This window comes from Antechinus flavipes, chromosome 4 (assembly GCF_016432865.1).
Source record: "Antechinus flavipes isolate AdamAnt ecotype Samford, QLD, Australia chromosome 4, AdamAnt_v2, whole genome shotgun sequence".
NCBI lineage: Eukaryota > Metazoa > Chordata > Mammalia > Dasyuromorphia > Dasyuridae > Antechinus > Antechinus flavipes.
This window is the reverse complement of record NC_067401.1, coordinates 375,000,291-375,028,221: the sequence shown is the minus strand read 5'-3', so window position 1 is coordinate 375,028,221 and position 27,931 is coordinate 375,000,291. Positions and strand designations below refer to the sequence as shown.

Sequence of the window (27,931 nt, the reverse complement as noted above, 5' to 3'; positions counted from 1 at the left end):
TCCAAGAAACAACTACTAAGAGAGCAGGCTTGGACCAACCGGCTGTAACAGGCATTATCAGAAACTAACAAGTTGATCTAACCCTTTCCCCAACCCCATTCTTTCATCTGACTGCTGCACTGAAATCTCCTATATATATTATTCTAGAAACTTTAGTACTTTATTACCTTGTAATGATTTAAAAAAAAAATTATTTCCAATATCTTAACAGTGGTTAAAAATTATTCAAATTATCAATATGAAGTCACTCGTCATAGTGAAGGGACTTGTCTACTGTCACAGAGCAAGTCAATGATGTAATATGCAGACATAATGTGAGTATACACTCACATATATAATACACACACATATTTCAGTTTTTTAAAAAAATTATTTTATTTTTAATTAATATTTTCTTTCCCTCCACCTCCCTATCCCATTGTAAAAACAAAACAAATCCCTTGTAACAAATATGTGTACTCAAGCAAAAACATTTTCACACTATGTTAAAAAATGTGTCTCATTCTGTACCTTGAGGTCATCACCTCAGGAAGCTGGAAGCATGCGTCATCATCAGTCCACTAGAGTAGGTCATTGCAGTGATCAGGATTCTTAACAATATTGCTATATAAATTATTTTGGGTCTGTTCCTTTCACTCTATATCAGTTCATACATCTTCCCAGGTTTCTCCAAATACTCTTTTTTCATTATTTCTTACAGGACAATTAGCATTATCATTACACTCACATATCATACTTTATTCAGCTACCCCCCCTCCCCCAATTGATGGACATCCTCTTAGTTTCCAGTTTCTTTCCATTGTAAAAAAAAAAAAAAAAAGCTGTTTAAATAGTTTTATACACAAGTCCTTTTTCTCTCTCTTTGATATCTTTGGTGTATAGTTCTAGTAGTGGTATCACTGGGTATGCACAAATTTAGTGGCTTTTGGGGTATAATTTCAAATTGCTTTTCAGAATAACTATATCTATGGTGCATTGGCCTCCCACAATAAACATTTTCCTTTCAGCTCTAAATCTATGACCTTGTTATTACCAACACTGATAAAAACTAACCATACCCTTCCCTGGAGCTAATCTTTCATCTTTCTCATCTTTATTCATGCTAAGGCTTTTCCTAGAATGTCCTTAAACACAGCCCCTGAAAGCTTATTTTTAATCTCTGTTACAAATGCAATCTACCTCTTGAAACGCTATTTTATTTTGTCCTTCGTTACTTGTGGACATGTTTGATTCTTCTTTCCCTCCTTATTCCAGGAGAATCCTGAGCTCCATCTGGGAAAAAGACAGTTTTTTTCCTTCTTTTTGATCCCCAGAGCCTCACTCTTGGTAGGCACTTAAAGTTTGGTGCATTTAATTAAACTTGTTGGAGGGGCACAACTGTACAAATAATTCAATATTGATTTCTACATGGCTTTTCAAAGTTACTCAGATTTTTATAAAAATTTGAAGCTGATCTACCTTCTGTTCAATAAACATTTCAATTAGACACCAATTATACACAGAAAATTTTCTTTAGTCACAAATTCCTTTTGGCTTAGGATTAATGTTAAAATTATTTTGTTTTCTCAGCACATTGTTAATATATATAATGAGGCAACATAGATATATACCAGGTGACAGAGTAAGGTAAACTTGATATTAAAATTTGTCTTAGGTAACTCACAAAACAGATAATGCACATATGGATAACAACGTTTACCAAAATGTAGATACCCAACTGAAAACTGATACTTGCTTGTATAGTATTTACAAGCTGCTAACTGTAAGAAATGGTATGTCTGGCTTTCTTGATCCAGACTTGTTTTGAAAACACAGAGTTCAAATAAAATCAATTTTAATATGAAGGGATATATACACTTTATAAAAATGGTTTGTCAAAAAACTATCTTCATTATATTGTGAAAAGGCATGGGAATATTTTTGAAAGATTTTCACAAGTATAGAAACATATCCAATTCCCTGAGTACTACAGTTAACTGAGGTTTTAGTGTATAAGGAGTATCCTCACTAGATAAAGAAGTCCTATATTCAATGACCCTAAGACTTCCCTCCAAAATAAAAACAATATAGCCAACTCATAAAAAATAGGAGTCAAACAGAATGCAAATCATTATGAAAAATCAGCATAAAACTTAGGATGGGTCTTTCAACATTAACAAAAAAATAAAAACCCAAACATACACACAAAAAAAGCCAAAATTTCCTAGAGACTCCATTTACCACTTTTCTTTACTACCCAGCCATTCCTCAAGGAAATTACCCACATACAGATAAAATTTAAATTTAGAGAATCACTACTCAGTATGACAAACCTGAATATTTCAGTCAATTGCTTTAAACATCTCTAGTGTGCTAAAATTTTTTGATGTACATTATTCTCAATTAATGAGGTAGGCAGGAAAGATATCCTCCTTTTTTGATTCCCATGCCTTTTAAAAAACAGAAGAGGGAAATCAAAAGTTTTATTATAGATGGATATTTGGTGGCTAAAATCGAGAATATGCATTACGCTGTTGTTGTTGCAAGGGTTGCTGTGCTTGCTGTTGCTGGAGGCGAACTTGCTGGGAGTAAGGATCTTCAAGAGATTTCACAATGATGGTGGTTTTAGGTCCAGTCTTCCATACAATTCCATTAGAGTCCTTCACAGAAGATTCAACTGTGATGTTGTGAGTTCCAAGAATAGCAAAGTTCAACAGAAACTGAGTGCTGAAGTAATCATTGTGTGGTTCAACATTCTGTTCCATCTCATTGGTTATACTATCAAGGGGTATCTGAAATAGAGGAATTATTGTCATTAGGTACAAGCAGCTGAGTGCTCCTAGTGCTTTTTTGCAATCTCCTTTAATTGAGTGAGACCTAATTTCTTTCTATAGTTTGTAGAAGCTTTGAAGAAATAAGATAAAACCACTATATTTACCAGGCCCTGTGCTTGTGCACTGGGAATAGAAAGGCAATAGATAATCCTAGCACTCAAGAAACTTGGAAATCTAATGGAGACGATAAAGAGAAGGCACTAGAATTAAGAGGGACTGGGAATAGTGGAAATGATTGGAAAAAGTGGGATTTTAGTTGAGACAAAACAAACCAGGAGGTATAGATGAACAGGGAGAGAGTTCCAGGAATGGGAGACAATGAAAATATTTCAGAATTGGAAGATGGGATGTCTTGTTTGAAGAACATAAGAAGGTGGGTCACAAAGTATGTTGCAGCAGGGAAGTGATAAAGAGGTGTAAGAAGATTGGAAAACAGAGACTGTGTTAGAGAGATATACACAGGGAATGAGAAAAACAGACACAAAGACAGAGACATGGCTAGACTGGATCCTTTTGATGGCTGAGTAGAGGATGGACCTGTAGCAGGCAGAACAACTAATGGGCTACTACAGTAGCTCGATCATGAGATGATGAAGGCTTGACCAGGTTGCTACCACCCTGCCTCACTTCCTGGCTTCCACTGATGGCTTAGTTGAGTTATATAAGAAACAACTGTGGTCAGCAAGCTGCTTGACTTTTTACCATCAATTAGCACAAGTATAAAGGAGTGAAGACAGTAGATGATGGGAGCAATTCAAGGATAAAGCTTGGCAAGGCAGGATTGGTTTGATATAATAAGGGGGGGGGGGAAGGATTAAAAAAAAATTAATCAGAATTGAACTAGTTCACCAAGGGGTCAAGATGGTGAAAGAAGAAGCCTAGGGTTAAGGAAGGGGGCATGGCCTAAAGAGAAAATGGGGCGGGATTCAAGGGATTATAGGTCACACGGTGGTCAAAACACAAAGTTAGATTTTAGGAGGAGGAGGAGGGAGAAGTGGAATTCCAATAGACTATGAAAATTATTATTGCTAATTGTTTATACTGTACATTTGATAGTATAAATTCACCCGAAAATCTCAATTTGTATCAAAAAATGAGTTAATGATCGGTCATTTCATTTCTACCAAAGTACATTAAATGGATGAATTGTGGTAATCAATTTGCAAAACATACTATGAGAACTTGTATTACAGTTAAATAAAAAAATTTTTTTAAAGCACAATTCAATTTGTAAGACATTTCTTTGGATAAAAAATGTTTTCCTATGTTATTACAAAAATGTGAGAACTTATTTAACAAACATCCCAATTGTCTATGACAAATAAACCCTAAAGCACAGAATTTAAGTAACATAACTAATCACTATCAGAGGCTGTATCTGAACTCTGGTCTTCTCTATACAAAGAATTAAGGGTGTACTGATATATGTTTAACATGGGGTTCTTTAGAGAAGGAAAAACTGCATGGTAGGACAGAATTAAATTTAATCTGCACATCTCTTAAATTTCTTTGTCCTGATTGAAGAATGACTGCTCCAAACATCTTTTACTGCCTTTTGGGTCAGAATAACCTCCAAGTTCTACTATTTCTCCTCTCTCTTCCAAGTCTGGAACAATGAAATCAGTACTTCCAGAGGCTATCAGAAATGACATGTCAATCTACTTCATAAAAGCTCCACTTATTACTCCAAAGACTTTCCAAACAAAAACACCTCTTGCTGGCCCATTTGTTCCTCGAACAGTTATAGAAACCCCTTTTAGAATGTAAACTTTTTAGAGAAAGGTTTATCTTTGTTTTTTATTTCCCCAGCACTGTCTATGGCACATAATAAAACTGAATAAGTATCTTCATTCATTCATTCAATAATAAATATCAGTGACAAGTTTTGCTCTTGGAAGTATGATTCCATAATACATAGTGAGACAGTATTACTACAATTTTTCTTTCGTCTGTATTTTACTGATGCTAGTTTTATTATACCAGAGAATACAATGATCAGTGTGTTTCCAGATGTGTAAAACATCTTACTAGTGAAGAAAACAGTACTACAAAGTATTAAAGGGTGACAACAATTAGAGTTACTGATCTGTCCATGTGTATAGAGAATTATAGACAAACAGAAGCAGTGGAAATTTCTCCTTAATATTGGCCTTGATAATCTGTCTATTTCTATATTCCTGCAAAGCAAAACTCAACAGATACTAAACTGATTTTTTGACTAAAAGAAGAAATTAGGGAAAGAAAGAAGAATTTTCAATATGTGAGTTGATCCTTAAGAAAAAAGAAAAAAAGATGTTAAAAGCATAAGTCAGAGTGTTCTTGTTCATTTAAGAATCTGTCCTTTTAGCTTGATGCCCTTCCCATTTTTGCATTGCTCTGTGGCTCCATTTCTGCTCCTTCCTTTCATAGTCTTTTATTTATAATCCTGGGTTCTCAAACTACACTTACAGAGGCATTCTTATGCCTTCATAAATGAATCCTATTCCCAGCTAATTTTGGCATGGCAACTACATCTAAAACTATGTGTCGTCGTTCTTTTACTCCTTTTCTCAGAGTAGATAATCAAAATGGGAAATGGAAAAGCCTACTGGTACAAATAATTTAAATTTAGGATCCCCCAGATCCTCCCTTTGGCTAGTAAAGTAAGCTTAGTTTAATCAAGGCAGCTAATAATATTACTATTAACAGTATTTATATAACATATATTATGTGCCAAGCACAATGCTAAGAGCTTTACACCAATTCTGGCAGATGGGAGGCACTATTATTACTATTCGCCTTTTATAACTGAGGAAATGAAGGCCCACAGAGGATTTCTCTAGGATCACACAAGTATCAATAAGAGCTCAGGCCTTCTCTACTTGAGGCCCAGAGCTCTATCCCGGCTGCCATGGAGCTGCCTCTCAGGCCAAGCCAGAGATTTTTGACAAAAATTAATTTTCTTCTCTAAACAGCATCAGGTCTCTCTCCTTACCTTGTAGTCTTGTATAGATTTACTCTGTAATGTTGAAGAGACATTCAAACACACAGACTGAATTTTACGAAAGAGTCCTGGCTTGGATCCATGCTGAACCACTCCTTCTACCTTTAGAGCCAGTTGCTGATTATTCTGGACTGCAATGGGTTCTGTTGGGTTGCGTGGGGATGGTGATAGAGCAAGCTGAAACATATTAACATCAAGATCAATTCTAACAATGAAGGGCAAGTTTTCTTTTTTTTTTTTTTTTAATTCAATTTTCTTTTCTTTCTTTTTTTCTTTTTTTGGCTGAAGCAATTTGGGGCTAAATGACTTGCCCAAGCTAGGAAGTGTTAAATGTCTGAGACACTCAGACTTTTTGATTTGAACTCAGGTCCTCCTGACTTCAGGGCTGGTGCTTTATCCACTGTGCCACCTAGCTGCACCTTTCAATTTTATTTTAATTCCAAATTATCTTTTTCCACCCATTGAGAAGACAAGAAAAATAAAATCCACACACATACATATATGTGTGTGTGCACATGTGTGCGTGCACATGCCGATTTCCACATAGTGCCCTCTCCAAAGAAAGTGTAACAAATAAAAGAAAATATATTTTAATCTGCCCTCTGCATTCATCTCTGATAGGTGGATAGGATATTTTATCTTGAGTTCTTCAGGATTGTGGAGGGTTATTGTGTTGATTAGAGCTATCAAATCTTTCAAAGTTGACTACAATATTGCTTTTACTATATACACTGTTCTCCTGACTTGCCTTTGCATCAGTTCATATAAATCTCAGGTTTTCCTGAAACTTATCTCTTTCACTTCTTACAGTACAATAATATTTCATCACAATCATGTATCATAACTTGTTTAGCAACGCCACAAATGATGGAGAATTCTAATTTTTTACTATCACAAAAAAAGCTACTATAAATATTTTCATACATATGGAATTTTTCCTTCTTTCTTTGACCTTTTTGGGGTATATTCCTAGTAAGAGCATCAATGGGTCAAAAAATATATTTGTGAGTTTTGGGGGCACAGTTCCAAACTGCTTTCTAAAATGGTTGGACTAATTTATAGTCCCATCACTTCCAATACTTGTCATTTTCTTTTTTTTGTCATCTCAGATAATCTGAAAGATATGAGATTATACCTCAAGAGTTGTTTTAATTCACAGTCTTCCAATTACTGATCTAGATTATTTTTCATATGACTATTGATAATTTTGATTTCTACCTCTGAAAACCACCTATTTATATCCTTTGATCCTTTATCAGTTGGGGAACAGCTCTTACTTGACTCAGTTTCCTATTTATTTTAGACATGAAACCTTTATCAATGAAATTTGCTATAAAGATCCTATCCCCCAGTTTCCTGTTTTTCTTTTAATTTTAGCTGTGTTGGTTTTGTATGTGCAAAACTTTTAAATTTCTGGGGCAGCTAGATGGTACAGTATATAGAATACTTGCCTTGAAGTCAAGAGGACCTGAGTTCAAATGTGACCTGAGACACGTAATACTTCCTACCTGTGTGACCCTGGGCAAGTCATTTAGCACTAATTATCTCAGAAAAAAAAAAAAAAAAAGATAACATTTGAGGCAGCTAGATGATGCAATGGATAGAGCACTGGCCCTGGAATCAGGAGGAGTGAAGTTCAACTCCAGCCTCAGATACTTAATATGTACTAGATGTGTTATCCTGGATAAGTCACTTAACCCCATCTGCCTTAAAGGGTAAAAAAAAAAAAAAAAAAAAAAAAAACCTTTTAAATTTCATGTAATCAAAATTATCCCTTTTGCCTCCCATGAATCTCTCTAGCTCTTGTTTGGTAATGAATTCTTCTACCCATAGATGTGACAGTTAATTTCTTCTATGTTCCACTAGTTTGCCTATATTATCTTTTATTTTTAAATCACGTACCCATTTTGACTTTATCTTTGGGTTTGACTGTTCTACTAAGCAACAATACTTTAATGTCTGAACCTGTTATAAACTTGTGCCAAAAGCATACAATAAAAGAGGATCATGGAGAAAATTCACTATAGAATGCCCATCTCTTAGAAATTTCCTCTCCCCCTTTCCCACAATATAATTTTTAAAAGGAAATTAGTTATCAGACTTCATGAGTGGCTTACAGGAAATTACTCACTGTAAAGGAGCAGGCACTTGGTATTCTGTTTAACTGCTTTAGGGATAGACAACTGTAGAAGGTAAAACAAGTCTGCCATGCAAATATATATTTTTCCAATTTACATAGACTTCCATTTTGGATTTTATGATACTTAATTGTGACATGAAGTTAATCTCTGAATCCATGAGACTCTGCTAGAAGAGCAGAAGCTCTGGCAAACTTTACAGTATGATGGAAAAGCTCTGAATGTGACTGGTCCAAGATTATGATTACTATTCAAAGACCAGAACAAAATAGCTAAAAGTGGATAAGCTTTAGCCACTCATTAAAGAAAATCTTTGGTCCTATCAATTTCAGTGAAACAGAAACATTAAATATAATGGCCCTTAATCTGTGAAGCCACTTACTAAAGGGTGCTGAAATGATAGAAAAAGAAATTAATCAATATTAACCTTTCCTGCTCCAAATAGAGCTTCTACTTATACTAGAAAACAAAGAAGTTGTCATTAAATGGAAGAGTGTTTTATAAACTTTTCTCAAAAGAGCAAATAAAGGGGGTGGCAGTTTGTTTACTAAATATTCAAATGCAATAAAAATGCCTTTTCAAGGTCATGTGAATATCTTACCTTACAGTAATTATGATGAACACAAACAAAATGGTAAAAAATAAACATTAACTTTTTATTTTATCCATTACAGAAGATGACATTAAAATAATATGAAAAAGGAAAGGAGTATGTCCCCCTATTCCTCTCCTCCACTACATAACTCCAAGGTATAAGACAAAAAAGATGGACAGAAGTATCTGTATGTTGACAATACAGATAGGACAGTCATGGAACAACTGCCATTGCCAAATACTTAGAAAATGATCAACTTTTATAACTCTAATAGCAAAGCATTAACTAAGTCAAGCTTTTAACAATTTTACTTAATATATAATCTTTGGATCCCAAAACAACTGCCTTACCTTAATGCTGGTAGACTGCAGTTTCTGGAAAAAATATCTTTGAAATGAAAGGGGAACTTTCAGCAAGGCAATGATAGCATTGCATAGGCAAGCTGTGTGCTGCAATAAAGAAAACCCAAGGAAGTTAAATCAGATGAACAGAAACTCAATGATGCCAATCAACAATTCTTCCATGGAGAAAATTAATATGAGACACACATTTTGATTCAATTCAATACACTTTATGGACTATCTACTACAAAAAAGGTCCTGCGCTGGGTACTAGGAAAATAAAAACAAGATCACAACATGTTCAACCCTCAAGAAGCTTTTATTCTCTTGGGGGGGGGGGAGGAGGATACGGGGGGAAGGAGAAGGGAACAGCTTAACAATTAGTATACTGACCTAAGGAGGAACTGTACATTTCTGTCAAATCTTTCTGGTCAAGTTGTATAGAATGACATTTTTACCTAACTGATTTTCAAACATTACAATAGGAGAAAAGAAATCCCTATCTCTTTGGGTTCAAAAAAGAGCACATTTATTTTTCACATATCTTGGAATAAGGTACCAGTTTTGATACTTTCATATAGTATAAATATGTAGTCAGTCCATAAACATTTGTCAAGCACCTACTATGTGTCAGGCACTATAGTACTAGGAATAGAAAAAGAAGTGAAAGACAATTTTGGAGCTCACAATTAAATGGTGGAGATCATGAAGTAAATTTGTATGTACCAATAAGCTATAGATGGAAGAGATGGAAATCATTAAAAGAGGTTTAGGAAAGGTTTCCTATAGAAAATGGGATTTTAGTTGGGACCCAAAAGAAAGTAGGAAAGAGAGATGCAAAGACAAAGTATCCAGGCATAGGATGCTTGTGGGACCAAAGGCAGAAGATGGTGGGAATGATCCAAGGTTAAGGCTAACATGAAAAGATGCAAAGGATAGACACTCAAAGGGACGGTGTGGAAAGGAACTGGTTTACTAGGTCAAGAGGGGAAAAGAGAAGAGAGCAGCCAGCGCAGGGGAGACAGTCTGGGACAGAACTGAAGGGTCTTGGGAGTAGAGGTCATGGAATAGATGAGAAGATTCAGTAACCCCAGGCAGATGAAAAAGAGAAACAGACTATGGTAGAGAGGAATGCTTCTGATTTCTTGCACATGGAGCTGTTACATCTGTGACTCATGGCAAGATCAAGGACATGAGCCACGTTGTGTGACAGAGATGGGATGGAGCAGGTGACCAGGGGAAGTGAGCAGGCTGGGGAGCTTGAGAGCGAGTGTTTGGATGTTGAAGTCCCCAACTGTAAGGACAGGAGTTAGGAAAGGAAGAAAAATTATTGTGAGAGGTACCAAACACCCTGAGAAAAGGGATAAGGATGGAATGGTGATCTATAGACAACAGCAACAAGAGTGTCAAGTGTGCTCATGTCCATGTTGCCTTCTTCTCCACCACACTAAAAGGCATGATAGCTGATGGGAAGAAAGCATGACAATGGAAATGAAAGAAGAAAGAATAGTGGCTGGTACATATTCTCCCAAGTAATTGCAGTCTGGTGAGGTTTTGTTTCCATCTCTTAATTCCATTTACAGCTCTGCTAAAGAGCCGTGAGTCCACAGAAATTTTATAAGCAGTGGGGAGAATAACTGGAGTACAGATTCTCTGTGCTGCTGCATTTCAGTTATCTTCAATTCTGTTACTTAAAACTGTATTATAGCAAACACTACCACTTCTTTTCTAAAATAAAGTTTCAAGAAATGAAGCTAAATTTTGAGCAACACATTTTCCTACCCAGAAGAAATATATAGTGAACTATTCAAATTTTAGAAATAAGACATGTTACTGAATTTTCAAGCTGAAAGGATTTTAGAGATTTTTATCTGGTTTAAACTCTTCTTTAAGAAACCAACAAATACAAAGAATTTAATGATTTCCTGGAAAACAAAAAACTGGACTCTCAATACAATGCTTTTTATTAGACAATGCAAAAAGTCCTTTGGACATTGCCTAGCCCAGAGTTCTGCTTCACAGCACAGTAGCATATAAGCCCTTGGGCCAGGCGACAACTGTCCATCTTTAACTGAGCAATGCAAAAAAAGAATTCTAATATCACTGAAGTAGGGCCGCTGTCTTTCAGTGTTTTTCTTGGACTACAAATTCTGAAAAGACAATTCTGAACTGCTAAAAATAAACTTTAAGAAGAAACAAAAAAAGTATTTTAAATTACAATGAACTATTTAACTTATACCAATGGCAATTAGGAAAAAAAATATGATTGTATAACCATAGCTATTATTCTAAGGAATTTAAAATTCAGAGACTATATCAAGATTTTTATGGCTACAACCAGGAAACAACCATTCAATGTTTAGAACAATTTGTATTTTTAATTTCTGATAAGCCGACAGGTAACAAAAAGAGATTAGTGTTCCTTTGCTTTTCCATTTCTATTCAGTCTTATATATCTCAGGAGATAGGATCAGAGTAAACTTAGATTAGAATGGTAGGATTGCATTCGTGTATACATATTATATTTTCATCTTTTAGCTATGATGGTTCAATTTGAAATTCATTTAAGAGCAAAAGATCATTGTAACAAATAATTCACCAACATAGTAAAAATATTGCGACTTGCCATATAAGAAACAGGAGCATATTTCCGGTTCAGTGATTCCACCTCTTCTAAGACATGATTATATACAGACATCATTCTTCTTTCATATTCACTATCAGCATGTGCTGATCCAGTGGAACCATATTCCTGGAAACTGAAGAAACCATCCAATCAGCAAATTGATTAAATACTATGTAATAAAGCATTGCACAAATGCTCTGGGGAAGGTGTCAAACTGGAAAGCAGCCTGGCAGCAATGAGGTAAACAGTAATGTCTACATTGTATACCAAGCTTCAAACTGGGACATAATTAAGACATAAAAGATATAATCAACCAATTGGAGGAGCAAGGAAGAAACTTTAGTAAGGCTATGGATCAAAAAGAATTCATGACCAAATGAGATAAAAAGGGTCACAGAAGGTAAAATAGACAGTTTTGATTTCATAAAACTAAAAAAACTTCTTGCACAAACAAAAACAATGCAACTAAAATTAGAAGAGAAGTCTATGGCAAATTTCTCTAATAAAAGGTCTCATTTTTGAGCTATAAAGGAAACTGAATGAAATTTTTAAGAATTACTTTTTTGGCATACAAGAAGGTTCAAACTCCTATATTTAGAGTCACAATCTAAAGTTTCTGTTCAACTATATATGTCATCCCTAATGGGTAAAGCATATGAATAAAATCCAAGCAACCAATCAATAATCCAATGAAGAATATAGTCCTTCTGTAAGATTCAGTTGCTTCTTTTTAGAGCTGCTGTGGCTAAAAAATTCATGTGTCTAATCTGCCTCTTGGCCTTTCTGAACTTAGATGAGCTGGTCTTTGGACAACAAAGTTTGCTGTTGGGTATGTCAATGTGAAGTGTAGCAGTCAAATAATTTGGCTGAATCATACTAATATCATTTCATGATAAATACTTCAATCATCAAAAACACATTTATTTAGCTCATAATTCTGTACCAAGCAAATTTAAACTACTTAAGTCTCTACTCCTGTATATTTAAGGTTACTATATAAAGAGGAACAGCCTAAAGAGTATGTTATCATTGAGACACAGAAATACTTGCAAAATACCTTTAAAAATCTAAAAGAATCTTTTTCAAATTAAGGCTGAGTTTGAACTCAGGAAGAGGAGTTGTAATGGTTTCAAGCAAGAGGCAGGGCAGAGCAGACAACTCCCTAATGTCCAGTGTCCTATCCACTGTGTTACCTAGCTGTCCCTAATTTAGTAATGGAGTTGTAACCAAAAAGAGAGAGTCTTGTGGACAGAGCATCCTGAAATCAAGAGGACCCGAGTTCACATTTGGCTTCAGACACTTAACACTTCCTAGCTATGTGACCCTGGGCCAGTCACTTAACCCCAATTGCCTCGGGGGGAGGAGGGAAGGGAGAGAGAGAGAGAGAGAGAGAGAGAGAGAGAGAGAGAGAGAGAGAGAGAGAGAGAGAGTGTGTGTGTGTGTGTGTGTGTGTGTCTTGGAGTCAAGAAATTCCACATTCAATTCCTGCTTCTGACACTCGCAATTCCTTGAGTAAAACTACTAAGCTGTAGAGCACTGAAATGAACTGTACTGGTGGAGGCAAGTGTAGAGCATAGGATAAGGAGTCAAGAAGAGCTGGTTTAAACACTGCATCAGATCTTAGGAACACCACCACTGCTCTGAGCCTCAGTTTTCTCTGCTGCAAAACAAGGGTGGACTTGATATCTCATAAGGATCTTTCTAGGTCTAAATCTATGATTCTATGAAATTACCAGGCTCTCCCCACCCCCTGCTACTTAAGAAGCATGATTTCAGATAGAACTCTTCATCCTGATAGGAAGGGGAAGGGAATATCTATTCAAATAGCACTGAGCATGTGCCAGCCACGGCACTAAGTACTTTACAAATGTCTCACTGGATCCTTACAATAACCCTGCAAGGTAGGTTCATTTATTAACTGCCCAATTTACAGATGAAGAAACTGAGGCAAAGAGAAAGTAAGTGGTTTTTCTCTAAGGTCATACAGCTACAAGATCACGAGAGGTTAGACATAAGCCTCCTAGGTGCCTCAGCAGCACCTCTCTACCAGAGATCCCTGTCTGCCAAACTGGGAAGCAGGTGCTTCCTCAAGCTCCACCATGAAAGGCTCCCTTTTCCAAGGTGCAGCACAAGAAGAATGAGAAGGTCAGGGGAGGACAGGTTTGGCATATGTGTGCTGTTGTCCCTCAAAAGTCCAAGGAGCTCACAGGTTACCAGGGAATACCATGTGCTTTCATATAAGTAGGTACAGAAGGGAATACAAGAAGATTCCAAGAGGAAAGGAGCCAGTTATGGGGAAGACCAGTATGTGATACTTGTGCTGAGTCCCAAAGGAAGCCGGAGGTAAGCAGGGATCACGTTCTAGATGTAGAGAACAGCCAGGAGATGGCAGGTTTTGTGTAGATCTTGCTGGATGGTAAAGGGTATGGAGGGGAATAATGTCAGTCTGAAAAGGCACATGAAGCCATATCACAGATCTCTCTAAATGGGAAATGTAGGAGATGGCATTTGATCCTGAAACTTTTAAAGCAGGGAAGTGTTAATGGTTAGTTCTGAGTTTTAAGAAATATCACTTTAGCACCAGTATAATGACAGACTGGAAAGGGGAAGGACTTGAGACTTTTGCAACAGTTTAGTTAAGATATGAAAACCTTAAGAGAGATAGTAGGTAGGAGATAAGGAAAAGTATATGAGAAATGCTAGAGACTTGACAACAGAAAGTTGGCCTAAAACAGAAGTTTGGGATCAACCAACCACAAGGCCATATTTATGTGAAGAATGAAGGAATATGGAAACTCATCAGTCAAGAGAGCATGGCAAACATGCTTCTTTACTAGTAGCTGGGAAAAATGTCACTGAGGTGTTTGAAATTAAAGACAAAAGCTAAGAAAAAATGGACTGTGCATTAGAACATGAATCAGGTGACTGCGCAAAAGCTACAGTAAAAATAAGTACAACTAAAAGGACTTACCTCGCTGACTCTGGATCCAAAATCAGGGCTTCTATTGCATGAGAGATCAGCAAACAACTCTGCTGCTGTCTAGAATAATATTAAGGATTTTTTTTCTTTTTGTTCAGAACTGTAGATGTGTGATTTCATCAGTTTATAGAACTCCCAATATGGAAAATTATTCTTTGAAGAAAGTTAGCAACCCATAAAAATAATCATGCTGCTTCTCAATATTAAAGGAATACATTAAAATAAAGAATTTTATCATGAAATAACAATCTTAAAAATTTTAAGCTGGCACAAAATGTAATTAGTTGAAGTTTGAATTTTGCTCCGACAAACTAGCGCTAGAGCTGTACTGATCCTGCCAAATTGTTTATTATCATTTGAGCCTTAGTTTCCTCATCTGTAAAATGTAACCAAAAAAAAAAAAAAAATCTCCCAGGATTGTAATGGTTAAATGTGGTGGTTCATAAAGCATACATTATTATCATTAGGCCCAATTTACAAGTGAAAGCTAAGTTTTCAGTATGTACATGACTTGTTTAAGGTCATAAGACATTAGAATGATCGCAATTTTATGAGTGCCCAGTTTTCCTAAATCCCATGCAAGCACTTTTCAAATATATTATATTTCTTTTCTGGGTATATGAAAAGTCAGACAAGGAAAAACTTCATTACTATTAGCAGGAGCAACATCGCTGTTACTGTATAAATAAAACTAGTTAGGGGGCTATTTTCCTTGTTAAGAGATATAGGATAAATAAATAGAAGTTATTCTATCGTAAGTCTACAGCAAGGGTTATCCTTTAATATGTCCTAGACTTCCTTCTTATAATAACATTTAAAAATAATTGAAATAAATTTCTATGAGAAGTTAGTGAAAATAAAAATGTAATTTTCTCCACCCAAATTCATAAATACCTTGAAATCTATGCATTTACCCCTTAAAATCTGTGGACTCAACTTAAGAATCCCTGATTTAATCGTGTATTTATTTATGTTCTACATCTTTGAGGAACAGCTAACATAGAGGTTTCAAGAATGAAGATGATTAAAGGTTTAAAGGAAAACAAATGCTGAAATAACAGTTTGGACATGTATACTTATTTTGTATTTAATTTATACTTTAATATATTTAACATGTATTGGTCATCCTGCCATCTAGGGGTGGGGGTGAGAGGAAGAAGGGGAAAAATTGGAACAAAAGGTTGCCAATTGTCAATGCTGTAAAATTACCCATGCGTATAACTTATAAATAAAAAGCTATTAAAAACTAAAAAAAAAAAAAACAAAACCCAAATGCTGGATACCTCTAAGGCCCTTCTAATGTTAAATCTATGATCTTATAAACTAGAATTATTTAATATGACTAAAATTATTTAGTATAAAGTAAAGAAAGCAGTAGAGTGACACAATGGCTTTCTAGGAGAAAAATATACTATCCTTTTGTAGTATAAGGGACATAAATGATTACCATCAGTAGGATACATACTGAGGACTATCCTTCCTTTCTCTGGAGGTCCTTAAGAGGAAAACAAATTCTGAAATAATACCTATTATTTTAAAATTGATTTTAAATCAGAAAACTTTATGCTAATTAAAAAACTATGTTATTTGATATGTTAATTTTGATGATCTACATATGACAAAAAAGCATGACTAAACAACACTTTGCATTTAAAAGAATGTTTTAAAAGTACAATAAATTTTGGGCCACATGGATACAACTCTACATTCCTCAATGTTGCTGAGTCAGCATCAAAAGATGCCTGATAAAGTTCCTCATAACGGGATGCCAGATTTCGAAATTCTTCCATAGACTGTTTCATCTACAAAGAAAGAAAAATGACCACAAAAATTTTTTAAAGTTGTTATGTAAACAAGAAAGCCAAAAGAAACAAAATTTGTCCCCAATTGATTAAATTCACACATATTCTGGTGAATATTTAATTTTTAGACCATTTAATTTTACAAAGTTTTATAGCAGAATGTTTAACTATGCATTTCTAAGAAATGCAAAAAAGAAGTTAGCATATATATTCAGAAATACAATGATGTATATATAAAAATAAGTATATGATATAAAAGATTTCTTTTTCTGGCTACTTTACAAACTAAAATATCTTAATGCTACCTAAATTATATCTCCATATACAGTAAGTTTTAAAAAAATACCTTTTATCCATTAAGAAGCTAATGCTTTATAAACTTTACAGAATAAAAAACATGAAACATGTCGGTCTACTTTCTTTGTGAAAATCTGAAATAAAAAAAATTTGCTAAGAGCCAAATAGAAAATAACAGGCCAACCAATTGTTAGCAAGATTATTTAATACACCTTGTATACTTATTTCTAGAATACATACCATTAACAACTAACACACGTTAAAATTTTTCACCTTACAAAAAAGTACTGCAAGATATATACCTATTCAAGAACAGAACTAAGACATACCTGATTGGAAATGCGGCCACATCTTTGAAGGTCATTCCCCAAAGTCATAGCTATGGTTGTAGCAATAGCAGGTGGAGGACTTGTCTTTAGGCTATTACAGGTGCAGAAAAGTTGAGAAAAGGCCTGCAGAAGGTCAATTCTTAGTTTTACAAACTCACACTGAAAACTTAAAGGATTCAATGGTGTGCTGGCAGCCTAGAAAAATAAATATAAGTTTAAAACAAGAATTAAATATAATACTAAATTAATGAACTGTTACAGTTCATGCAATAGTAACAGTACCTAATAATAATATATAATTCAAACCAAGATAACACAATTTTCATACAGATGGATGAATGCCTAGATTTATAACAGATCTAAAATAAGAAAAGAAAGCTAACTAGAGGAAACATGGGTTCTGAGACGTCATCATTTTAAGAGCTATGGGTCTGAATGTAATGGTGAGCCACCCCTACATTCAGGATTGGGTGTGAGGTATAGGAAAACTAGGCAGTAACCTATAAGGAGTCAAAACATATAAGGTATAATTTGAGGGTGCTATCAGAGTCTGTAGATATTAAAAGAGTTATTTACTTTACCAACCTGTGACATAGCATTATCTCTTTCTACTGGAACTGAAGGGTATTTCACTAGAGCCAGTATTGGTAGGAAAAATAAAAAGTAAAGAGGAAGAATGTCTCTAGGAGGTCAGCTTTAACATATATAATCATTAACAGAAGATAGTTGTCTTCTTCCACTAGAATGTATTCATTCACCAAATTAGCTAGTTAATACAAATGATCCAAAAACTAAAGAAATAAAATTTGGCACACGTAAGTTTAAAAATAGTTGTCTAAATCTAGAGAAATGATAGGTGAATAGCAGTAAGACCTGAGTATACTAGATTAAGGAGAGCAAGGCCAAAGAGATGAATAGATTTTCAAGGAAGGGCAGGAGGCATTAAAGATAAATTTCATTTATTTATGATCTGGCTTAGAATAGTTTCTTACATATATGGCAAACAAATAAATATTTATTGATTTGGTTTATAACCATAGTTATTTCAAACCATTTGTAAGTAAACAAAACATTTCAGTGATTCATATTCTTTCCATAGTATGAATGGTTTAAAATCCTCTAGTGTTATTATTTATGTAATATCCGACACAAACCCTACAGATACATATAAGCAACATTCTTTTTGCAGTAGGGCTAAATATGTAACTTCAAAGCCCCAGAAATGGACTACTGTATTATCTATTAAGCAAAGTACAATAGATTAAATTTGTGCAGCTTATTCTATAACTTTCACAAGCTACTGTCCACTGATCTCATCCTCTGGTAACTTAAATCAATTTAACAAGTATTTACTAACTTCTTATCATGTGAAAGACACTATGCTAAGCTCTGTAAGAAATATCATTAAAGGTGACACTGGGGATCTCACTGAATAAAACTGTCTTTAATCAAATAAGTCACAGAATCTAAGAATGGGTCCTTGCACAGATACTCTTAAAATAACAGAGACCCTTGATGAAAACTTTTACTCAATCTAGATTTTTGTGCTGGAAGCGCTGGAAGATTTGTAATCTTCGATGGATGACAGAATCAGGAATCAAAATTAACCTAGAAAGCAGAATCAATTATATAGTTAAAACTAATAAAATCAAAGTTAACAGGGATAAAAATGCAAAGTTTGAAAGCAGCTTATGTAAAAAAATCTTGAGGATTTTAGATGATTATAAGCTTATTATGAGCCAACAGAGGCAAAAAAGGTATAATCTTGGTTTGTGCAATTTTGAGCATACCATTCATATCAAAATAAGGAATAATTCCACTGTATTGTGCTCTTGTTGGCAGGTAGGCAGTATGGTGGATAGAATGCTAGACCTAGACTCAGGGAGATTTGAATTCAAATCTGGCCTTAGACATTTACTAATTGCGTGTAGCATTAATCTCTATTTGCCTTAATCCATAGGAGAAGGAAATGGCAAATCACTCTAGTATCTTTGCCAAGAAAAGCCACAGATAGTATTGGTGTGCTATGATCCATGAGATCACAAAGAATCAGACAGCCTTCAGAGAGAACTTTGGAGACTGAATAAGGATTTTAGCATAGTTATTGTCACTTTTTTTTGAGGGGGGGAGGGGGAGGTTTCCCTCCTTTCCCGTGGTTTTTCCCCTTTTGGTAAGATTTTTCGTGCATAACATGACAAATAAATATGGCAATATGTTTAAAAGAATTGCACATGTTTAACCTATATCAGATTACTTGCTGTTTTGGGGAGAGGTAAAGAAAGGAAAAAAAATTTAAACAGAATCTTGCAGAAGGAACGCTGAAAACTTCTTTACATGTAATTTACAAAAATAAAATATTATTGAAAATAATTTTTAAAAAAGGTGATCATGTTGGTTGGATTTCTTAAAACTATATCAAATGAAAGATTGTTAAAAATAAATGGGAATGCTTAACCTGGATAAGCAAAGACTTAAGAAAAAAATACAGAGCTTAAAAAAGAGCTTAACAAAAGAGCTAAAGAGTAAATAGTGGAAAGCTCTAGAGGATAAAGAAGGATAATGACTGATCTTGTAATTTCACTGATAAGGAAACTCCTACCAACACACAGAGGCCAGAACCTTCTCTACAATTGAAAGAGAGAAAGTTGCCAGAAGCCCTGAAAGGCTAAGTGACTTCCTAGCACTAAAGAGCCAGGACTTCTTTCTGGCTTTCAGCCCAGCTCTTTTCCCACTATGCCATGCTAGGTGGAAGCGATAAGGAAGAGTGGTAGATTTGAGTTTAACAAGAGAAAACAACTATTTGCAAAGCTATGAAGTTCCCTTCATTAGAAATGTTTAGGCAGAGGTTAGATGATCACCTATTAGAGTATCTTGCATAAGGAAGAAGTTGGATGGGAAAGGATACTTCACCTCTAAGATCCCTTCTAATTTTTCAATGTGAGTTTTCATAGGATGAATTTTCATCCAGCTTTTGCCTCTCTCTAGAGATAACAGCTATTTAATATTTCTAGTGTGCTTAATTATAGAAACCTGAAGTTAAAAAAGTTCTTAGAGGACAACCAGGTTATTCCTATTTTAATACAAATCTCTTTTTATAACATTACTGATAAATGATTGCTCAAATTCTAGATAGTTTCATTTAAGGGGAGCCCACAGGTTTAACTTTAGATTATCTTAAAAGATTATACTGAGAGGGCAGCTCGGTGGCGCAGAGCACCAGCCCTGAAGTCAGTAGGACCTGAATTCAAATGTGGTCTCAGACACTTAACACTTCCTAGCTGGGTGACCCTGGGCAAGTCACTTAACCTCAATTACCTCAGCAAAAAAAAGAAAAATATTATATTGAGGAACTCTCCAAAAGATATTTCATAACAAAGGCTATGATTAGTGTTATTAAAAATACCTGATGGTTGTTTCTGAAGAGAATTTTACAAATATAATTTAAATGGATAAATTCATTGTTGTTTCTCAAGTCCTCAGTAAATTTAGGTGATCTTTACATACTTAATTTATGAAGTATTTTCTAACTGCTTTTGGTAGTAGACATAGTTCTTTTGACTATAAAATGTCCCCTTGCAAAGATGTTGCAATAACCAAATGAGGTAATATTTATAAAGGACTTAGCCTAGTGCCTGACAATACAGCAGATGCTATATAAAAATGATTCCCTTTCTTCCCTCATTGAATATTTCAAATCACTGAAAATCATGATGATCTTTCAACAGATTATAAATACCCTCTCGATTTCTCCTTTTCTGAAGTCATTGCTGAAGAACCAATCATACAACATCAGAAGGAACCTTAGAGATTAACTAGTTTAAGACTTTCATTTTATGATTGAGAAATCTGAGACATGATGATGGTTTCCTACATTAAATATTTCTGAATATTAAACTAGTTGATATTAATTTTATTCATATTTTCCCTGTATCTCTTGATTTATAATAGGTCCTTGCCACGCATGGGGCCTGGAGTTTGAAAGACCTAATTTTAACGCAAACTTACTTATCATCTATGTGATTCTTAACTGTCTCCCTCAGTTTCCTCAACTGTAAAATAGGAATAATAGCACTTACCTCGAATGATTTTTATAAGGATCAAATGGGAAATGTATAAAATGCTCTTAGTACAGTGTCTAGGTGCTTGTTTCCTCCCCCCCTCAAATTATAAAATAACAAAACACAGAATTTGTACAACTGACAGAATGCTTATTTAAAAACTAAAAAAACTGAAAAATGCTTCAGATTCCAATCAACAGTGATCTGAGATTCTTTTTTTGCAGGATCTTATTTTCTTATTACTCTAATATTATGTACAACTAATAACAACAGTTACCACAAAAGATGTTCAAGAAAAATTCTCCCTTAAAAATGAGTTATGTCTATATAGGGCCAAGTTATTATTAGGTGAAAATAGCTAAAATGTTGCTTTACCAATGCAAACATATATATATATATATATATATATATATATATATATATATATATATATATATATATAATTTTTTTAATAAACATATTTTTAAGAATATGTTTCTCAAATATTGGGGAATTAAATACAGAGTTTACAAAAAAAATCCTATTCCTGAAAAATTGCAAATCTCTAACTGGTTTGGCAGGAGCAGTCAAAAACCATTCACTTTCTCCCAGATGTTCTAATAAAGACAAGAATGGCTCATTCATTAATTGGGAAGTAAGCAAATACCTATGCTCTTGTGAATCAAATAAAATGTTCATAGAGAGCTGTGCAAACTTTTGAATGCTAACTAAATGTCAAGTATTATTATGATGCTCCTTTCAATTTAATTTTTTTCTCTTTAAATAAGAGGAAGGTTCTACAAGTCTGAATTTACAAAATGAAAGAAACAAATGCTAACTTCAAATGTTCATAAATGCATTTTAATATTAAAAAAATTTAAGCAGATCAAAGGCACAAACAAAAATTTATTCAACTCATAACGGCCTCACTGTGTTATTCTACTTCACTGTTTCCAGTGTCATTATATAAAACAATTAAGAAATTTTCTGCTCTACATAAGTTATTCACTACTGTTGCAGTTCTGCTTGTCCTGGACTAACAGTTCTCTTTACTAAGAAAGAAGGACTTTTTTCACTACTTGTGTTATAATTCATTTTCAGTATATCCAATGAGATTAGACTGTTAAGTTACAATTCTTGGTCATTCAATAGAAATAAATGAATGGCTAAATAACTTTTTAAAATACTAGCTAACCTTAAAAAGCGATGCTGTATTCCTGTCTTCAAATAATCAATGAAAATCAAGACTTCAGAAGTCTTGGTCTAAGCATGGCCTGGAAGGAAAAAAAATACGTTCTCCTATTTTGAATCCTCATACTGTAATGGTATATCTCTCAGAGTGTATAGATACAATGGTCACAAATACTATGTAGTCTCTGTTGGCCTTTTTACAAGACTCCATCTTCTGACTGGGTTTTGTCACTAACTGTTCTCCAGGCCTGGAATGCTCTTCTCTTCATCTTTACCTTCTTGGTTTCCTTCAAGTCTCAGCTCAAACCTCACCTTCTGCAAGGGGCCATTACCAATCTCTCCCATTGATTGTGTCTTCCATAAGATCATTTTCCATTTACCCTCTCAATCTCCCCCCAGATTCTCCTCCTTTCCCTTTCCCCTCCTCTCTCTCATCAAACATTTGATTGGCTGTTATATGGGAAATAATCTTTATTACTAGAGAACAGAACTAGAACCAGTAAGTGGAAATTAGAATTAGAAAGTTTTCTAGCTCAACATAAAGAACAGTTATATTTGTTTACTGGAAAGTGCTACTTTGCAAGATGGTGGTGACCTCTAAGCTCTCTCCCACATATGGAATTTTCTTCCTCAAGTCTCAAGAAAGGCTTTCTAATTCTAGCACATTCCCTCTATTGATAGCCTTCCAATTATCCTGCATACAATTTATTTATACATAGCTGTATCTATATTGAATCTTCTGTAACACTGTAAGCTCCTTGAGGGCAGGAACTTTTGCCTTTCTTTGCATCATTAGCACTTAGCATAGTTCTGACAACAATGTAGGCACCTGATGTTAGTACTAACTTTTCAATCCCATACTGAAATTCTTTTCCCAAATTTTGTAGAGAGGACATTACAACTGGGGAAAGGTAGACTACATGCCTAAAGAGTCTCTCAAACTCTAAGAGATTTTACATGAAATTTCTAATTATTAATCTTATTTGGCCCGTTCTTCATTAGCTATAAGAAAAGGTAACTAGAGCAGCTATTTCTGGTATTTTTAAAAGAATACTTTGCCCTTCCTAACAGAAAGTCATGCATAAGTAGATGCTAAACCAATGGGATTTGATGTTAATATATCCCACTGTTAGTGACCTGGGTAGAGTGCTATGTAGCAGAAAGGAAAAACTCTTAACTTTACTCCTTTCATACTTTCTATGTGGCATTCTCTCTGCTATAAAAGATTTGCTCTTAAGATAATTAAACTTCAGTTTCCTGTTCAAGCTTTAAAAAAAAGGGGGATTGACTATCAATATCCCACCAAATAGCAATCTAAATAAGTATGAGTTGATAAATACTAAATCCCTTCTTTTAATCATGACCAACAAGTTAAAAATTCACTAAAATAAGTCTTTGAAAGAGGTAATTAAAAGAACTCAAATAAATATATTTTTCCATACAGGCCATCATATTATAACAAAAGAGACTTACTGTTAAGGATGCTATCCCTTTATGGTAGAATTTTAAAGATTCAGCAATGCAGGAAAGTGCTGAACTATAATCCTCTTCTTGCAACCCTGTGAGACACTGCTCTGCATGGGAGAATTCCTTCAAACTGTTCAGCCAAAAGTAGAAATGTTCTGAGGCTACCTGAGTCAGCAGACTTTGATAAAGTTCTCTGGCCATGTCATGATTACCCTAAAAAAGGACAAAAAGAGGCAAGTGACATTCTTATACTTGAAATAGTTGATGCTGCAGTGTAAAGGAAAACCCCAACCTTGGATAAATTTCAATAATAGCTTTTTATATTATATACTTTGAGGCTCAGTCAAAATATTTCTGAATAATATACCAAGTCATTCTTATATAATACAAATTTAAATCCAAAGAGAAATTATAAATTAAAATCTATAAATTTTCTTAGGAAAGAATTTACTAGATAAAAACTTTGGGGAAAATAGAAAAATAGTTTTAGATCAACATCCTATGCCATATTCTAGAATACATTCAAATGCACACATGCTCTTAATATTTAAGATCATATGAAAAAATTAGGAGGGAAGTATATCATATACATTTGACAGCTATAGGTAAGATATATTTTTGTCTTTTTATAATTTTGTACTGACTTTTTTTAGGGTGGTGATTACTCTTTCCATTTGATAGAAGCAATTATGAAAGAAAACTATAATTCTGATTGCATGAAATGGAAAATCCTTTGTACAGACAAAATTAATGCATCTAGTATGAGAAGAAAAGTACCTGAATGTCAAAAAAATCTTTATGCCAAATTTCTAAAAAGTTTAGTATCCTATATATAAAGAATGAAGATATACATACATATATACATTACACCTCCAGCTTCACATACCTGTGTATGACCAGAAGTCATTTTTCAATAGATAAGTAGTCAAAGAATATGAACACTTGTCAAAAGAACTGCGAACAATTAGCCACCACAGAAAATAATATTGTAATTCACTAATAATTAAAAAAAACACAAATGAAAATATTCTTGAGGTTTTACCTCCTATTCAGCAAACTGAAGCAGCAGAATCGTTTTAGAAAGCAATTTGGCATTACAAAATTAAGGTGGCTAAAATCTTTATTCCCTTTGACCCAGGAATTCCACCACGAGGCTTCTATCCCAGAGAGGCTTCTACCCATTGAGAAGAACAAAGTCCTCATATATAGAATATTTATAGCAGTACTTTTTGCTACCACTGAAGTTATCTATTAATTGGGAAATGACTAAATAAAATGCAGCATATGAATATAATGGAAATTTAGTGTGCTGTAAAAAAAGGATGAATATAAAGAAGCATGGAATAACCTATATGAATTGATAGAGAATAAAGTAAGCAGAGCCAAAAACCAATATAAACATTAACTATAATAAATTATCAAATGGAAAGAATAATCACCATCCCTCAAAAAGGTGAATACAAAATTATAAAAAATAAACCTAGCTCCAAAGAAGAATCATGAGAAGATACCTCAATCCAACACAACCAATGTGAGAGGTTCCCAGGTATGGAATATTTTACATCATTTAAGACTTTGATATAATTTTACATAATTTAAAACTGGTTTCTTTCTCTTTTTTCTTTTCTTTTTTTACCTAAAAAAGTATAATTTGACATATAAGATGGCTTTCTGGGAGGAGAGAAGAGGAGCATACCAGGAGAAATATTGATGATATAAAAACAAAAGATATTAAGAAAAATTTGTTTGAAAAAATAAATTGAAGGCTAGCTATTTAGACTTATTTATTATTTAAGACTTGTCTATGAAAGTCAACAGGGGCTTTTGCTCATCTATCTGGAAAAGCGTATTTTTTCTGGAGCAAATGGATAAGATAAGGAGGAACTGTAACTATGATTTTATTTGTGTAAGAAAGTCCCTAGGTAAAAATTCCCTTTATCTATTCTCTCATAATTGGTATGTTTCAGAGGTAAAACTTGAATCTAGGCTTTCCTCACTCCAAAGTCAATCCTCTACCCATTCTACCATTATACTTCTCTATAAGTAGATACCTTTTTTGATCTATTTACTAGTCTGTAAAATAGCTGTCTAAAAACTTTGGAATCTATTATGAAAAACCAAATAATTTATATTCTAAATGTCTCCTTTTTTTTAGTGTTTCTCAAATTTTATTATTTCAAGATCTTTATTACAAAAATTCCTGAAATGTTGATGACCTATACTCTCTTAAAACAAAATAGTCTTTCCTTTGCTTTTTCTACTTTATGGAAAGTAGGTAGCAATGTTGTGCTAATGAGATTATGTTAATAAGATGTAGTAAAGTCCCCATTCAAATCTTTAGGACTCCTGCAGAAGCTCCCGATGACTTGTGGTATGGTTAATATTATATACATTTTATTAAGAAAAAACTTTAAAGTAGAATTCCTCTCCCTACACATCATCCAAACTCTTAACCCAAACCTTGGAATTCATATTTTCGTCCTAAGCAACAAGTGTGGTTGGTAATCCCTCATTCTGAGGGTGGTTTTATGTTATCTCTCAACACAAGTCATTTGGAAAGCTAGTACTTACCATTCTAGATGCCTGTCTGGCAATACGGTAAGCTGTCCAACCATTGGACACATTCTCAAGTTGTTGTTTAATAACAGTTTTAACTTCAGCAGATAATGCTTTCTGACTGGCTACAAAAATCACAGTAGCCAAAGAAACCTAATGTCAAACAAAAAAGAAAAAAGTTAATTTAACTTTCTATATCATAGCAAAGTTAAAAAGTATTTAATTTAATTTAAAGTATTACAAAATAACATTCCCCTAAAGCGGTATAATCTCTTATACTGAAACATAAACCGTTTTCTTGAGCATCATAAAAGCTAAAAAAAACACTAAAGTACTTAAACAAAAAAACTAAAAAATACCTCCTATTGATAGCCTATAATTTGAAAGATTCTTTAAATATACTAGTAGTCAATTCCAGTATATGGCTTATTTAGATTAAACCAAATAAAAACAAGCTCCCAAAATTTTAAGGAACATCAGCTGTCTTCAAGATGAAAACATCATTTCAATTAGAAATTAGCTTAGCTGGTTATTTCAGAATAACTATTATACTGCAAATTCACACACTGGCTTAACTGGCATCTGTTTTATTACTAAAACTTGTTACTAAAAGAAGCCCTAATTCAATAAAGTGCCAACATGCAGTGCCCTCTTGTGGATGAAATATAGAATGCTTTTTTGGGTTATATATGAATTTCTTCCAAGTCAGTTGTTTCTGCCAGCATTTTTCAAGTATTCAATTAATTAATATGTATTTAAGTCCTTACTATGTGTCAAGCACTGTGCTAGGAACTGGGTATAAATACATTAAATGAACAATCCCTGCTCTATTTGCAAGCAGTTCTCAAATAGAGTTTGGAGGGGCTTACTGTCCACTTTCCTCATTTTACAAATAAGTATTCATGGGCTAGGAAAGAGTAAACATTTTGTCCCAAGTTACACAGAAGAGTAAGCAAGCGAGCAGGAATTCAAACCCAGCTCGTTAGATTTCAAATCTAAGAGCCAGGAGAAGAGAAAGCAAAGGAAAATAAAGGAAAATAACTAATTTTATGTAGTCCAACATGGTTATTAGCAAGGTAAAGTATACCGGTTGGTACTGAATCAGGACATCAGCCCCTGTCTCTTTTCTCCACACCTTCTGACTCTATGACCTTAGGGAGTTAGAATTCTCCCTGCTCCCCTCCCTATTTATGGCAACAGAATGTTTTGACTAATACCACATTCACTTCTCCTTTAAGATCTAGGCTCAAAATTTCTCACCCAATCTAGATTACAATAGCTGTAGTACAGCTTCATTGGACATTATTTCCCTTCCTGTACATTACAGTCCAAACAAAAAAAGTCTTTTCTGTTCCTCACATAGGATACTCCATCTCTTATGACTCCACATCCAACATGTCTTATAATTACAACGATAATGTGAGTGCCTTGAAGGCAGGAACTTCTTGCAGGGGAATGTATCCTTTCTTCATCTCCTCCTTCCTGAATCCCCTTTTTCCTTCAAGATGTATCCAAGGGCTATTTTTAACACTACCTTCACTCTCAAACTATCTTGTAATTTCTTCTTTTCAATTTGTACTTATGGAGATCTAATAGAACTTTATATTTAGACCTATTTATCTTAGATACAACTATTAGTCTTTGTTTTCTCCATCAGAATATAATTTACCTATGAGTAGGAATTGTTTTGTCTATCTGGTACCAAACATGGCACCTGGTACATACTTAATAAATACCTATCGAATTATTAATTGGTGGATAATTTAACCCATTGTT

General features: G+C 34.1%; 1 protein-coding gene across 1 annotated transcript in view; it reads right to left on the bottom strand.

Annotated features, from left to right (window-relative positions):
• Positions 1 to 350: 350 nt before the first annotated feature.
• The window catches only part of INTS7 (integrator complex subunit 7), a 64,146-nt gene continuing 36,565 nt past the window's right edge, over positions 351 to 27,931 (bottom strand). The window contains exons 12-20 of the mRNA XM_051998433.1: positions 26,171 to 26,308; positions 23,606 to 23,812; positions 16,905 to 17,099; positions 16,175 to 16,278; positions 14,468 to 14,536; positions 11,497 to 11,629; positions 8,880 to 8,978; positions 5,788 to 5,973; positions 351 to 2,771 (exon numbers count right to left, since the gene is read on the bottom strand). Coding sequence (XP_051854393.1) covers positions 2,487 to 2,771; positions 5,788 to 5,973; positions 8,880 to 8,978; positions 11,497 to 11,629; positions 14,468 to 14,536; positions 16,175 to 16,278; positions 16,905 to 17,099; positions 23,606 to 23,812; positions 26,171 to 26,308 — 1,416 coding nt within the window. The 3' untranslated portion in view covers positions 351 to 2,486. The remainder of the gene's footprint in view (positions 2,772 to 5,787; positions 5,974 to 8,879; positions 8,979 to 11,496; positions 11,630 to 14,467; positions 14,537 to 16,174; positions 16,279 to 16,904; positions 17,100 to 23,605; positions 23,813 to 26,170; positions 26,309 to 27,931) is intronic.